Source organism: Telopea speciosissima, chromosome 1, assembly GCF_018873765.1.
Source record: "Telopea speciosissima isolate NSW1024214 ecotype Mountain lineage chromosome 1, Tspe_v1, whole genome shotgun sequence".
NCBI classification, from domain to species: domain Eukaryota; kingdom Viridiplantae; phylum Streptophyta; class Magnoliopsida; order Proteales; family Proteaceae; genus Telopea; species Telopea speciosissima.
In genome coordinates, this window is record NC_057916.1 from 71002174 (window position 1) to 71018666 (window position 16493).

Here is a 16493-nt window from a genome sequence, read left to right on the forward strand (position 1 = left end):
CTAAAGAAATTTAAGATTTGAGAAGGATTTTATCAAAATACAAATTAATCTCTGAAACTTATAGTCGGGTAAGTGAGCCAATCTAAAATAGGACCTGGCAAACTAGCAAAACTAGCAGTAAAATTTGGTTTAGACCTCACAACAGCCCTTTTGGTACTTCGATCTGAAACTTTAGATGGGCAAGTGGCCTTTCAGTTCGTAAACTGAATGGTCCAGGGATGGAGGAGATTCTGTTATCTCCCTTTGAATTAAACAACTGCTAAAAACAGGGAAGTAGTTTGTCAGTACGAATATTCAACAGAAGGAAGAAGAAAAGAGGAGAGAAAAGAAGAAGAAGTGAGAGAGCAAGGAGGGAGATTGCACAAGCAGCCCTGTAGGCTTCAATGGAATCAATTTTCTATTCCATCAAGTCTGTCCAATGATTTGTTTACAAGCAGATTTATAACAACAAAATAAAAAATTTCCTAATTGTAGTCCATGTACTGAAATAACAGTAAAATCTAACTCTATATCTGACCAAAAAAGCGCAGAGGTCCAAGTCCATCTCAATATGATCGATTTCAACAACTAATGTCATAGGATTTTTTATAGCTCAGGGGATTATACCCTTGGATCAAAATTTCAGAACTAAATCCTCTGTGCTTAGGGGATTATCCAGAACAAAGTATAAAACAGATCGCATGGAATAGGGAGAGAGTACCCACAAAGGGTTGATTCACCCACACCCACAGAAGCAGAAGAAAAGAACACAAGAAGAGAAATGGAACCAGATCACAGGGAAGAGGGCGAGAGTACCTTCGAAGAGTCGATTCACCCTCTTGCCCAGTCGTTGGCTTCAATTTCAACAAACCTTCGAAGATTCGATTCACTCACAGCCACAGATCTTCGATCGCGCAAAGGTCCTTTGAAGAGCTTCGACCCTCCCACAATACTGTACTGGCTTCGATCGCGGAGTACCTCCAAAGAAGAAGACGGTAGGACTGGCTTCGATCGCAGAGGATCTCCAAAGAAGAAGACGGTGGTTGAAGGCTTTTTTTTTAATGGATTTTATGTTTTGAAGTGCAAATCCCTGAAATACCCCTCATAACTTAAAACGATATTGTGTTTCTCCGACTTTTCGAAGAAGCGTTTCTACAAATGTGAAACACCAATTTGCAAATGTATGCTAAAATTGTGTCAAATGCCCGATTCGTTTTAAAAAAACAAAGAGTCAAACCGGATATACCATTCAGATTTTAACGTGTTTCTGTGTTTTTTTTGGTAAAAGATTTTAACGTGTTTCGATACCAAAAGACAGGAACATTGAACACCCACTTGCGAAGGACTTTATGAGATGAAGTGGATCGATATAGATTGATAAGAAACTGTTGGGTGGAGATTGGATTGTGTTGACATGTTAAAAGGCCAAGAGGTTCAGAAGCCTAGATTCTAGAGGGAATAGGGCAATCAAACAGAGCATGCCAAATTGTTTCCTGTTGAGAATTGCAAAGGGGGCTATCTTTCCCCATTTTGCTAGATGAGAATTGACTGCAATGGCATCATGGCAAATTCTCCATAGGAATATGATAAATTTTGAATGGATTTTTAACTTCCATAAGAAATTCCACCACTGAGATGGTACTTGACTAGGTCTGGCAGACACACCAGGTAAATGGTTTTGAAGATGTTTAGATGCCAATTTTGTGGAGAAAATCCCAGATGAAAGAGAGTTTGCATCACTATTGATCAGGTCCATGTGATAGAGGGATTTTGGAGATGGCTTGAACAGTGTGGTAGGGGAAGTTTATGTTTAGGGGAAGATTTGTATTCCAATGAGCTGAATTGATGAACTGGGATACTTAGTTGGGTGTGGGTCAGATTACAAGTTGAAGAAGATGGATTCAAAATGTCATGTTAGAACCAATGATTAGTCCAAAAGAAAGTGTCATGGCCTGATCCCAATTTCCAAGTGACCAGGGTTTTTAGCTGTTGTTCCAGGTCTAGGAACATCTTCTTTTAATAGTATATGGGTCAAACAGAATAGAGATCTGTTACGGGAATCTTTGGCAACAACTTCCATGTGAGAAAGAGAGAGTTCCTTCAAGGTTTCAATTTGGAAGTCCATAGAAGGTATTAAGAACCTTTCATTCTCTCATATGACAGAGACAAACTACTATTACTGGTTAACAGAGTTAAAAGTCTTGCCTGATATCTTCACATGTCATTCTGGGCAAATTATGCTGAGAGAACATTTCCCTTAAAATTTTTATTTGAAAAAAAAGTGAAAACCAAGAAAGGGAAGAGAGTAGAGAACATGAAAAGTCATTAATAACAAATTAGAACTGTTAACAGATAGAATTGAAGATTTAATCTAACAATTCTCAACTGGTTCTACTGTTCATTCTGCCTTACTTACATGGCTCGCACTTTCATGGCCAAATCTACCACTGAATACAAAGCAGCTCCTTCCCTTCAGCCTCTGAAGCGCCATTGGAAATAAAATAGATTAGATCCCATCAAATTAAATACACCCAATTTCCAATTCCAGTCTATTCATAATTACTACAATCTCAGATCATCACTTATTTGACTCCACTTTGATGTTAGGTTTTGGAATGATTTGAAATAGGTTAACAGTCTACGAGAGAAGAATTAGAGGGTTGAGATCTCTGAAGTAAAGATTCAGCCACCATTGTTACTGTTACGGCGGCCATTACCGACGACAACCCTTCTACCATGCTTGAGCTGAGAGAGCTCCATCTGGGTCTTCATGAAGAAACGCGTTCTTTGAAGCTCTAACTCCCTAGTCAACTCCATCCTCTGCCTCTCCATCTCCATCACCTGCTCCAGTTTCGACCTCTCCACCTTCTCATACACCTCACCAAACTTGAGAATCGCCCGACTCAACTCCTTCATCGGCGAATCCGACTGCACTCCTGTTTTTCCCGTTCGAACCACCGGTGGATCTCTCTCGAACCGCCACCTCTTTCCGTTCACATTAGTCATCCGCGGCGGAAAACTATCGGAGGAATCGCCCGAGTTACTCGAATCTCGCTGCTGCTGCTTCACCTGAAACTGCCTTGACGATCTGACGCCCCTAACGGCGGGGATCTTCGGTAAAGGCCCCGATGGTTGCGCATGGCGATTGTGTTTATGGTCCTCATCGTTGTCTTCGTTCTTCCTGGACGCTGGGCCGATGAGCTCGTCAATGCGATCGAAGAATACCCACTTGGTTTGTACTCCAGAAGCGATCTTGGCCTTCTCGATCTTGTACTTTTTCTTCAACGTATCGATTCGGTTCTTGCACTGGATATCTGTCTTGGCGGGTTTGGTGTAGTCTTCGCGGCTAGTGACAACGTCGGCAACCTCTTTCCAGTGTTTCTGCTTCAAGTTTCCTCGGCTGAGCTCGATGTAGCGTTCACCCCAGGCGTCGATTAGCGTAGATGTGGCGCCTTCGCTCCAACAGTCCTCGCGGCCGCCTCCGGTGCCGGAGATCCGGGGTTGTATTGGGAGGGCTAGGGTTAGAGATTGATGGGTAGAAGGCGCCACCGCCGCCACCGTTACTGGCTGTGAAGACGACGGCGGTGGCGGCGATGACTGCCGATCGTTTTGGTTGTCAGACGAAGACTGCGATTTCGGGTGGGATTCGTTATCCTCTTCGTCTTCCATCGGCGAAAGAGGACTCAATTTTTCCGGTGATTCTGCAGAGGAAAAGGGGGAGAGGAAGAGGGAAAGAAGGGGAAGACTACGGTGACACCGTGAAGGGTTTACACTTTGCCGACCGGTGAGGAAGGGTTTTCATTTATTTATTTATGTATTGATTTAAATTTTGTTTTTTTGGGTTTTTTTCGTTTCGAGGGAGTGTCAGAGAGGGGCCCTTGACGGCGACCGATTGGCATCGGGAAGTGGTGGGGACACGTGTAGGGTGGTGGATTGGGAAAGATTCTATATAGAAAGATGTGATTAGGTAAAGTGGGGAGACTGCACACCGGGATGTAGGGCAGGCGAGCTACATGCTGACCGGTGTGTTTGGCTTAGTTGCCGCCGTAACTTGTGTGTTCCAGGCTTCCAGCTTTCCATGCCTTTTCGTTGGGCTTGGGCTTGTACTTGGGCTTTCTTGATTTTGACGCGTGGACCTCTCTACACAAATCGTTTTGAAATCTAGGAATGAGTAGGACTCGGTGATAGAACTCAGTTAGACTCATCCTCCTGACTCGTCTAATTCAACCAAAGGATAAAGAACTATGTTACACCAGCGCTCCCATGTGTTTATCTCTCTCTCCTTCTTATGTGAAAAGACATCTCTACCACTTGTTTGATGGAGGAGAAAGATAGACACCTGACGCACTTACGATATGGTAACAGCCAAGTATCGATATCAATCACCTTCAAAACCATAAGTATTAATCATATCGGGTGATCCAATAACGATACCTCAAATCATGCTCCCTGCCTGGCCATTCTCGATCCTCCAAAAGAGCCCAAACACAAATGTATGAACATATCTGAGATTTGAACCAAAGAAAGCCCCAATTACAGCCAAGCCCATGGGCCTGCTGAACTCAACCCAGTAAAGATGGAGCAGAACGGGCTTCCCTAAACTTCATTTTGTACGATTAAAAAGCTAAGATCACTCTTTGAGTCTTTGTATTTCTTTTCTAGTGAACAATTAACGGAGCCTTGAGTGGATTGTTCTAAACTAGGGGTGTCAATAAGTAACCATACCAACTACCGAATCCGGATCCGGACTGAATACCTAGTTCCTATCCAGATCGAATTTAATATGGTTAAGTTCCGGATCTGAAAATGTCTTTATAATTCATTTCGGATCGGATCTGGATCTATCCAACTAACCAACGGATCTATCCGAATCCGGACCGAATACCCGCCTTAAAATTAACTTAAATCCGAATATTTTATTAGGTTTAAAAGACTCTAATTGACTGTTACGTGGCTAACTTAACCCTTCAATTTTCACTTTTTTCTCTAGTCTTTACTACATCTAACCTGGGGTAAGCAAACTGCAAACTGCTTCATCTTACAAGTTTCTTATGGAGAAGCAAACATTGATTTGTTTCGTGAATATCAAAACCGAACGGGAACCGAATGGCATAACCGAATTTAAATTGGATATAGTAACCGGATGTAATAACCAGATAAGAACCAAATACAAGAACCGGATTGTAACCAGATCCGAACTGGAACCGTCCAGGAACAGATAGAGTATTCAATTTTAGAATCGTTCCAGGTTGGTCCTGATCTGGATCCCACTGCCACTTCTTGGAACCGAATCGGATCCTAACCGAATACTTTGTTCCGTACCCAATTAACACCATTATTCTAAACTCATTATCACAAGTGGGGGTTGGGAATTAAAACTTTGTGCTTAGTTCTGGAAGTTTCATTTGCACTCATGTTTATTTATGATGTGTTTGGTTTGCATTCTTGGAATGCATTCTACGTCAATTTTGCATTCTCGGACGATAAAAATAGTTGTTTTCATCATCCGAGAATGCAAAATCGACCTTGTTTTTATCGTCCTAGAATGCAAAATAGACCAAGAATGCATTCCAAGAATACATATCAAACACAATTGTTTTATTGTCTGAGAATGCAAAATCGACCAAGAATGCATTCCAAGAATACATATCAAACACAACCTTGATATTCTTACTTTTCTTCTTGACGATAGAAAGTGCATGGAAATTAATCAGAAGGGACTAATGAGGCGACAAGAGTAAAATTTTAAAAAAAAAAATTCCCTGCCATGAAATATGTTCAGTTTAATTCATTATTTAGAGTTTATGAACTATATTTTAATCCTCTTGCTCATCAAATTTTTTTGCACCATAAGTTATCAATTTAAGATTTCATTGTAATTCAAGTCCGAAAACAAATCAATCAAACTGATACTGAAAAAATCAAAATAAATTGAAACCGTATCGAACTAAAACTAAAATCAACCGAAAACCAAAGTTTTTTGATGGTTTGGTTTTGGTTTCACTCATTCCCGACCATTTGACATCCTTATAAATTACCCTTGGTTGCACGTGCACCTATAAAATAGTCAGTTTTGAAGTTTGACATGTGAGTATGACACATTAATATAAAGAGAAATTTATAGATTTATATGGAAAGTTTTTGTTTAGCTTAAAGTATTCGTTTGGTCTATATGGTTTTTGAATAGAAAGTAGACTCCCCCACAACAATCAAAATATTGCATCACTAACCAGAAAAATTTGAAATCTATTTAACTTTAGAAACTAAAAGATCCTCTAGACAAGCGAGATTAGAAAAACTTCTTCCAAGTTATAAGATGTTAAACCAGCAACTTAGTTAACTGTTGATAATATAATAAAGAGGATCTATTGTATTATTAACATCTATTTATCTTCAAGGTTTTTTTGATTTTCAGAATATGGTAATATGTTTACATGGTTTGTATGCTTAGTTGTGCCATGTAGGAAGATGATGTGGCAAATTTCAGCTGTTGGATACCTAGGAATGGTTTGGATTAACCATGTGTCAAATTTTTTTCTTCATATTCAATCATTTATTTTCCCATATTAGCATCGTTGCCCTCCATGTATGTCCATGCACCCCTTAGTGATCCATACACCCTTGTAATAGTCCAAGTTCTTTTAATTTATTGTTTTTTCATGTTATAAACTCCAATTTTTTTGGACAAAGTGCACACGCCAAGATACCACGTGGCAAATATTATATTTAGACTACATAAGGTTATGTGGTCTGTGCAGATCACGAGACCTTGACCCAATTCTTGTGTAGAGTACAAGATCTAAAACCGATGCAAAAAAGAACAGAAATCACAAACAAACATTCAGACAATGTACACAATGATTTATATGTTCGACAAGATTGCCTATGTTCATAGTGAGATGAGATCTGCTTCATTATCAATCGAATAGTATAAATTTGTAACGATGGTATTTTCATTGTAATTAATCTGAGAGAGGTGTGAGGACGAGCAACCACGAAGTCTTGGGTCCTTCGGGCCCTATGACTTCTTAATAGTCCTTCAAAATCATCCCACAAATGCAAGTGACGAAATACAAGACAGCGTACCCTCAACAACCTGACCATTTCACACCAGTCCAAAAAGAACTACTGTATTTATGAATGAGAACTAGCCCAAATATGAGAGGGTCGAGGCTTCGATAAGTGCTAAACCTGATTGAGCAATTTTCACTTTGGAGACTACCAATGAATCCACCTAGCCGGCCCAGATTTGCCTAGCCCCCTTAATTTTGTTATTAATTTGTATTCAAAATATTTGGCCTGCCACAGAGAACATTTTTTTGGGAGAGGGTTTGTGGCGGGGCCGGAAAGGAGGTGTTGGTGGTAGTAGCAATGGTAGTGGTGGTGGTGGCGACGGTGATGGTGGTGGAAATGGCGGTGGTACATGATGGTGAGATCATCAAGAGAAGAAGAATGTGATGTTTTTATTTTTAACATGAAATTATTGGTTTTGTCCATCAAATTAACCATGTGTTTATTAATTTCAATTTCAAAATTAGAGTTGAAATAATTCCTAAGTTAAGTTATTTCAAATTTTTATTTCACTAAAATAAATTGTAAAAATCAAACCAAACAAGATTTGACCGAATTGGGCGGCTATATTTTGCAAAGAATCGGAAGGAATCTGTGAAATAAAATAAAAAAAACCCCTAAAGTCAATGGACCAAGGAGACCAATGAACTTACCCTCTTGGCCTCTTGGCCTCTTGGGTTCCAAGAAAGTAATTAACAAACAACCACCCTTTTGGTCTAGTACTATTTATTTGAGTTATCTTGAGTTAATTAGTTGGGTAGCAATCCTATAAAAGGACTCTTGAACAACAAAGGTTTTGTTCCATCGATCGATTTTTGAGTGAACTGATCAAAATTGATTTCATTGTTAGCATTACGGAGTGCTTCTTCTTCTTCTTCTTTGGTTGTGATCCTCCTCAAAAAATTGTTTAATCTAATCCCAATTGTACCGTTTCCATCTTCACGGTTGTGAGTTGTTTTCGTACATTCACATTTATGAGTGTAAGCTGGTCTCGTTTCCTACTAGTCGTGCCTTCAACACCAATTCTCATTATGATGATGATTTTGAGAGCAATCATCTTTCTGGGGTACAGTAGTTGTAACCTCCAATTTTTTTCTTCTAATTTCTCACATTTCCCACCATTAATCGGTATCGTTATCTAATTGGTTTTATTAATTCATTAAATTCTTCACAGATTGAGATATTTTTATCCATACACTGATATGAGATCGGCTAGGAAATGGTATCGGTGGGTGTCAATATCAATTTGGATCGGCCGATACGATCACTTGTCATCTCCCATCTTTGATGCATACAACTTTTTTTCCTATCAAAATTATCTTTTGATAAATAGTAGTCATTTATTTTTATTTTTTTAAATACAATTGAAGTTATCCAATGTTAGGGGTAGCTATGGGAAAGTTACCCATCTTTTGATGCCTAAAGCTTTTATTTCCAATCAAAATGAAATATTTCAAGAATAATAAAATCCATTCTATAGTTCAATTTTTGAGAATAGATTCTCTATATTTTTTGGGAGAGGGTTTATGGTGGAAAGGGGGCGGTGGTGGTAGTGGGGCTGGTGGTAGTAGCAATGGCAGTGGCGGCGGTGGATCATGGCGGTGGCAGTGGCGACGATGATGATGGTGGCAATGGTGGTAGTATGCGGTGACAAGACCATCAAGAGAAGAAGAATGTCCAGTGGTGTTTTATTTTTAACATGAAATTATTGTTGTTTTTTTTTTTTTTTTTGGGAGACAGGAGGGGTATCATGAAATTATTGTTTTGTCCATCAAATTTTCTGTGTTTCTTAAAAGGTAAGAGTGATGAATTTTTAATTGGAAAATTTATACATACCACCCTTGAGGTTTGACGAAAGGATAATTTTACCCCACAGTTTTGAAAAATTCTGTATACCCCCCTAAGGTTTGCAAACAGTAACAAATAAGCCCATTTCGTCAGTTCATGACTAACAATGTTAAAAATAAGAGGTGAACTGACAAAATTACCCTTGCAAAAAAAGAAAAAAAACCTGCAACTCATCTTCCCCAAATCGATCCCTGGGGAAGAAGAGTTGCAGGTTTCAAAACCCTTTCAACCCAGAGATGCAGAGATCTCTTCTGATCGCTTACTAGGATTTCTTTTTCTTGTTTTGAACTGTAAGCTTCTCTTTCTCTGTGTCTCTAGATGAAACAATATTCAACCCAATAATCACGCAAGCAAGAGTCAAGCTATATTTATCTCAGATTCTTGCTTGGTTCATAGAATCTATTGCAGAGCACAATCCCAGTAAGGTAAAGATCTTCCTACTTTTCAGCTTAAATAATCTTTCGTCATCTCGTTCAATAAAATCACACAGAAAGAGAAGAGAGGTCAGGTCAGGTGAGGGACAAGAAGAAGAACAAAAATAAATGACTCATACAAAATTTGCAGTTCGCTTAGAATGCTTTTGGTTTTAGGGTTTCAAATTGGAAAAAAATCCCAAATCAAATAGTAGTTTCGAAAACCCTAGTTCGTCACATTTTCATGTTTGGCTCCGTACTTCAATTTCTTACATATACATAGTCATCAATCGCATTGAAAGCCAAACAAAATCCAACAAGGGAGACCCAATTAATGATGTTCATCGTTTTTATTTTTAATGAAAAACAATTATTATAACTAAAAACTTGAAATCTTTAGGATGAGTTATGAGATTCAATAATGGAGATTGGACGCAGCAAGGCAAAATCAAGAGAACAACAAACAAGAACAAGATGACAAACTAACAAAAGAAGAAATTCAATGGATATTGGTCATTCTCTAAAGGCGAAAAGAAGATCCACAACACAACAGAGACACTGAAAAATAGCATCATAAAAGGATCATGTCAGAAATTGCAGAGAAAAGAAAATCTCTAGACCGGTTCTTCTTATTTCAGAAAGCGAACGATGGAGAGACAAAGAAGGAAAAAAGATAATGAGAGAACAGACCTTGATGATCGGAGACAAAGACGGGGATGTGTGAGAGTCCAGTCCTCCCTTGCGTTGAAGCTCTGGTGATGGATTGTACCCTTTCTTTAGTTATACGAGTTTGAACCAGAATCAAGATCTAACATAACCGATTCAGGGGAGTTTGAAAATCAGATCAAATAGTCATCAATCGCTCTGAAAGGATTTTGATTTGGGATTTTTTCCCAATTTGAAACCCTATATTCCTTAAGGGCTGAAAGGGTTTTGGAACCTGCAACTCATCTTCCCCAATCGATTTGGGGAAGATGAGTTGCAGGTTTTTTTTTTTTTTTCTTTTGCAAGGGTAATTTTGTCAGTTCACCTCTTATTTTTAACACTGTTAGTCATAAAGTGACAGAATAGACTTATTTGTTACTGTTTGTAAACTTCAAGAGGGTACGCAAAAATTTTCAAAACTGAGGGTTAAAATTATCTTTTCGTTAAACCTTAGGGGTGATATGTGTAAATTACCCTTTTTAATTTCACTATTGAAGTTCAAAATTTTTATTTCAGTAAAATAAATTACAAAAACCAAACCAAACAATTTCTAAAAGGGAAAATTACATTGCCACCTCCAGAGGTTTGTGTTAAATACAAAACAACCCCCTATATTTTTAAATTATACAGCCAGAACCCCTGAGATTCCACTCCGTTAGTTAAGTGTTACAATGTTGGTTAAAGTTTCCCTCAAATGATTAATATACCCTTTTCAGGGTATGAGTTTATCATTCTACCCATAGGACATCACTTAATTAAGGTGTTTTTCCATATTTACCCCCATTTGTTTGAAACACTAATTTTTTTTCCAATTTTACATTTAATATAAACTTAATGGGACCCACCCATCACCGTCCCTTCTTCTTCTTCTTCCTCTTCCTCCTCTGCAAACCCACTGGCCCCAACACCTGCTGCAACTCAATCCCACCCACCGCTACCCCCTTCTGCAACCCAACCCCACCACATCCCATCCTCCCGTCTTTGCTATGAAACTAAAACTAAGAAGAAAGAAGAAGGAGAAGAGGAGGAAGAAAGTTTCAGACAGAGAGAGAGAGGATCGCTTCCCAGTTTTCTGTTTTGGGCATAAGTGAACATGTAGTTCATTGAAACTCAGTCATTACGGCTTCAATCGACACAAGAACTTGGGCGAAAGTAGGGCTAAAGAAGAGGAAGGTGCTGGGGCTACTGCGGTTGCAGAGGAGGAAGGGGGGGTCGGAGCAGGTGCTGGGCCAGTGGGGTTGCAGAGGAGGAAGAAGAAGGAGAAGAAGAAGAAGGGCCGGTTATGGGATGGATCCATTAAGTTTATTTTAAGTGTAAAATTGGAAAAAAAAAATTAATGTTTCAAACAAGTGAAGTAAATATGGAAAAACACCTTCATTAAGTAATAAGGATGCTTTATGGGCAAAATGGTAAATTCACTTCAAAAAAGATATATTAGTCATTTGAAGACAAACTTAACTAGTACCATGACATCTGACTAACGGACTACGAATTTAGCTGTATAATTTAAAAATACAGGGGTCTCTCAGTATTTAGTATAAACCTCAGGGAGTGACAGTGTAATTTCCCCTTTCTAAAAATAAAAATGAACGCATGAAATTATGATAAAAATCATATCAAATCTCAGGCTTATACGGTTATTGAATAGAAAGTGGAGGAAACCTGCAACAACACTCAAAATCCCTCCACCTGCAGGCAAAGCGGAAGAACTGAAAAAACCACTGCCAGGCAAAGAATCGGAAGGAATCAGTGAAAAAACCAAAACCTTGTTAAAATCAATGGACCAAGGAAACCATGAGCGATGATGATGAACTTACCCTTCTCCTTTTCTTGGGCTCCAAGAAAGTGATCTCACCCTCTCATCTCGGTCTATTGATTCTCCATTTCCTCCACTGGTTCCCCTATTCTATTCCTTCGTTCTTCACCTTTGTTCTTTCTATTCGATCTTTGAATTGATCCAAAGATGGCTTCATCTGCTTCGGTCCCTGCCGTAGTAGAACCGTTGTTTCCTACTACTCGTCGTCGTGCCTTCAACATCATCAATTCTCACTTTGATGAAATGGCTTCACGGAGAGCTTCTGCTTCTGCTTCGGTCCTTAACAAATTGTTCAATCCAATCTGCCCTGTCGTAGTAGTAGTACCGTTGTTTCCTACTACTACTACACGTCGTCGTGCCTTCAACACCACCAATTCTCACTTGATGATTTTGAGAGCAACTTCAACTTGAGCATCGACCACCACTCTTGTGGTAGTAACTTATAATAATAGTTCCAAATTTTGTTTTCTTCTAATTTCTTCCATTAATCGATATCTAATTGGTTGGTTATGTGCTAATTCATTAAATTCTTGGGGTCACAGATGAGTTGGATCCGTCGTCGTCCTCACTGAGTAGTAGAAACAGGATATTTGAAATGAAATATGGCGAGAATGGGCTCTCCATAATGATCGAAATGGAGTTTGTAGGGAAGGAGGACGTGAAGGTTTCGGTGGAACAGAATAAGATATTCAGCACAGGTGGAATATGGATCGAACTTGGTAAGGAGCTCTACAAGAAGAAGAATCAGATCAAGGTAGAGATGAAGAATGGAGTGCTGAGGATGATTATTCCCAAAGTGAAAGAGGAAGAGGAGGAGGAGAAGAAGGAGAGGAAGGACGTCCACCATGTCCAGATCACTCATCTTTAGTACTTTAGTGTTAGAATTTTAGTTCTAATAAAATTTCATATGGACATAATTAAATTCTTAAACCAGGTTAATTAAGGTTTTGGTCTAATAAAATGGGATCATTAAGTTATATTAGAAGTCTAATGTGGAATGGTTTAGTATGGGCCAGATGGATTCCTATTGGGATTGTGATGAGTCAGACCCTATACGGATTACTATATAAGGAGAGCTAGGTCCCCCCTTCAATCCAACACAACTTATTATTCTTAATTGCTATTTAGGAGTGCATTCTTGAAAGAGAGGGAGATATTCAGTGTTCGTCGTCCCTACGCATTCGGTATTCTCATCAGGCCAGTTACGTTGAGAATAGAGGAGAAGCACCTAGATCTTTGTTCTTTATTTTTCGCTGCAATCATCATCACTATGGATGCGAAACAAGGTTGATGGTTCTATCCCTATTTTCTATTATTTATTTGATTGTGTTCTTGAAAGCCCTATGGAGATCCTTGACTTTTGAGATTTTGTCCCTATTTGGATTGATTTATTCTAACACTTAGTACTTACTGAAAGAAGAAGGAATGGAGTCTCTCTGTTTCTACTTGCTAGTGGTTGTAATAGTTAGTTTAGTACACGGCTAGTTCATGGCTCATTTCTGGTGGTGTTTTAGGGGAAGTTATATATTTTTCCCCCTTTCTTCTTACCTAGGCATAATAGCTACAGCAATATTAGAGATAAAATAGTATAAGTTTTCTTTTATGTTTTATAGACTGAAAATGAAAATGAGACGGGGATGAGTTTGATGCCAACATTCAGTTCTGCTGCAATGCCATGTTCTTATTATCTTTTTGTTCGATCGAAATCTGTTCTACCTCGGCATTATTGGTCATAATATAATCATCGTTCAAGTCATTCTGCAACTATATATCTCTGATTAGCTTAATTAGTAGGACAGGACTACTACTGTAATGGCAGCTGGGGTTGTTTTGAGAAGCAAAGAAATTCTTTAGTTGGGTTTATTAGATTAGATGGTTGAGAATTGTTCTCAAGGAGTTGTTTCTACTTGAGATGTTGCTGGAGACTGGAATCTCACTAGAATTGGAGTGAGCATGCATCATAGTAAGTTCATAGAAATAGACTCTCTCTCTCCAATGTCAGCTTTTAACTATGGTTTCGTGGCTATCATAGTCAAGCCCATTTCCTATGTTACCAGAACACTTCAAATTATGAGAGCCGAAACTGAGTGATAATCTAAGCCAATTAGAACATGCAAGAAAATGCAGTTTTTGCTTCATTCGAGGGAAATATTAGTGTGGAAGGGTAGAGGCATATTATTCCTTTTCTTCCCATTCATACTCATCTTCAAATCCAAGAGATCAGGGGCCACACAGAATGGCCATTTCAATTTAAATTACAGCTCTGATCTTGATTGTTTTCGGATAGATTCCCAGTTCCCATACTTACAGAGAGAGACAGAGAGAGATAGATGGTTGGATATTTTTAAGCCCATTTACAACAAAAGAAAGAGAGGCCCAATCACATGGTTCCAATTCCCAACAATCAAGAGCAACAAATAATGAAGAGTGAGTGAAGATCATAGACCTTCCAAACCCTTATGATCTGGCCAGTTCTAGATTTTCATGAGAACATAATTTTAAGTAGGAATGATACTTCCTAAATCATTAAAATTATGGATGAGGAAAGTAACAATAGGAGACAAAAGATATAGGAAAATTATCCTCTCCAATTCCCTAAAGCTTGGTAGTGTTAGGTGAAGATGACGACATGTGGTAGTTCAGACATCCAACGGTCTGAGCTCATTGACTATGTTGAGCTTGGACCGTCGGATGTCCGAGCTGCCACGTGTTAGCATCTCTACCTAATACTGTCGCACTGCCGAGCTTTAGGGAATTGGAGAGGATAATAAGCCGTTTCTTTTGACCAAGTTACTAAACATTGTTTCCTTGTTTCAGTTCTAATTCATTACTATTTTTGACATTCTTTGTCTTGTTTGTGTTATTTACTTGAAGAACAGGTCCTTAGGAATTATAAATAAAATCCATGCCAAGGCCAGGGTATTTTTTTTTGGATGGACGGTATAGTTTTCAAAGTTATTTAGGCATGTCATTAATATGACTTATAAATAGAGATGTAAATGGATCGGATTCGGCTTGGATAGTGTTATATTCGCATCCGCATCCGATTAGCTTTCGGACGGATTCGGATAGTGCTAAACGGATACGGATCGAATATTTTATCTGTTTACATGTAATTATGTAAATATAGCTTTTCGGATAACTATAGCCTATCCGTATCCGTATCCGTTTCATTTTCACTTTCGGACGGATTCAGATAGTGCTAAACGGATACGGACACGGATATGGATACGGATTTCGACTACTCATTTACATCCCTACTTATAAATGACAAATACCCACTATATAAAATGGCATTTAGCAATCTTAATAGTGCTTCTCTGATTTCCAAGGGTTTGTACTTAGTGAAGTGATTGATAGAAATTTTGCACTTCTTTTTGGCTATGTGCATCTTTAATTTAAAGGGCTTAGATTCTAAATTCTCTCTGAATAACTAAAATTTCATCTACAGCAAATGTGTTCAAGGTACAACAAGCATTCGATAGAGAGTATACTTCTCGTAGTTGATAGATAGAATTAAAAAGAGAAAAGGCTCATTACTGCATAACCAACCATATCAAAGTCTTGAAAAATCATACAATAAATTCTATTGCCAACACAAGATTTTCTGTTAGAAAATGGTTTTTTGCTTTCAAGAATCCATTTGTTGTTCTCTATAGAAATTTTTTCTGACATATTCCTTACCCTCAAGGGCTACTAAGGATCATCAGATTCAAATGTTAATAAGCTTAAAACCCTTACAAGCTCATTTTCACCATCCCCGACAATGTCCAAGTTTGCTAGAGCAGTGGCGACTCGGGTAGCTCGATCAGGGTAACTATAATTCAAAGGAAGCCAAGATAAGGGCAAATTTAAATCAAGAATAAAATTTCTCATTGGCCCCCTTGGTCGAGAGGCTACACGATAAGGTAGTAATTTTTTATTTATTTATTTCTTTTAAAAAAAAAAAAAAAAACTAGAGAGACGTTGGACCAAACAAATAATGATGGCGTAGCTTCAACTTGCAGGAACACACACCGTTGGATTATCCTCGAGATCCATCCATCATGTACGTCTCAATGGTCAGGATTCTCACTACTCTCATCATAAAAAGGAAAATACAGGTCAACAGGTTCATGACTCAGAGTCTGCGCCGCAGGGACGCCGCAGGGACAGAGAGAGAAAGAAGATGCCGTCACATCACAGCAGGTGATGATGGGTATTGATGGGTTTTGATAGAAGAGAACAGACGAAGAGTACTTACAAAATTCCCAGCCAGCATGCGTTGTAACCCATCTGACTTCTATTGGGACACGTGTAAAGATCTTGACACAATAGCCAAGGCAGCCTTCCTGATCACGGGACTTCCTACCTAGTTCCCTCCCCCACCCCCCCCATTAAAGAGGAGAGAAAAAGAGAGAGAGAGAAAGTGGGACCCATTGAGAAGTCACCTAAGTCCCCACCACCACTGTTACCATCTACTCCTAATTTCAAAGAATTTGGCAAAGAATGACTTTTAGTCTTAGGCAGGGATTGACGTATTGGTATCGATATCGGTCGAATACCGATCTAGATCGGCCAGAAATTGAAAAAAATACCAATTTTAAGGATTGCTCCGTATCGCCTTGGATCGGTCCAAAATAATAATAATAAAATCTAAAATATTTTAAAAAAAAAAAAAA

The 16493-nt window shown here is 38.7% G+C and overlaps 2 protein-coding genes across 2 annotated transcripts; one reads left to right on the forward strand and one right to left on the reverse strand.

The window, feature by feature from the left end:
- Positions 1-2471: 2471 nt before the first annotated feature.
- LOC122648822 (trihelix transcription factor ASIL2-like) lies at positions 2472-16236 on the reverse strand. Its single transcript, XM_043842063.1, has 2 exons — positions 16223-16236; positions 2472-3695 (listed from the first exon to the last, which is right to left on the reverse strand). Exon 2 carries the CDS (start codon positions 3646-3648, stop codon positions 2662-2664), a length of 987 nt encoding a protein of 328 aa, XP_043697998.1. The 5' UTR covers positions 3649-3695; positions 16223-16236; the 3' UTR covers positions 2472-2661.
- Positions 8624-12700, forward strand: LOC122653913 (heat shock 22 kDa protein, mitochondrial-like). The gene is made up of 2 exons (XM_043847876.1): positions 8624-8690; positions 12375-12700. Exons 1-2 carry the CDS (start codon positions 8624-8626, stop codon positions 12698-12700), a joined length of 393 nt encoding a protein of 130 aa, XP_043703811.1.
- Positions 16237-16493: the final 257 nt, after the last annotated feature.

Bases quoted from the DNA above. Each gene is read 5' to 3' on its own strand.
- LOC122648822 (XM_043842063.1), bottom strand. From the start codon at position 3,648: ATGGAAGACGAAGAGGATAACGAATCCCACCCGAAATCGCAGTCTTCG.
- LOC122653913 (XM_043847876.1), top strand. From the start codon at position 8,624: ATGGCAGTGGCGGCGGTGGATCATGGCGGTGGCAGTGGCGACGATGAT. The intron at 8,691-12,374 runs GTATGCGGTGAC...TTGGGGTCACAG, and splicing joins TGATGGTGGCAATGGTGGTA to ATGAGTTGGATCCGTCGTCG.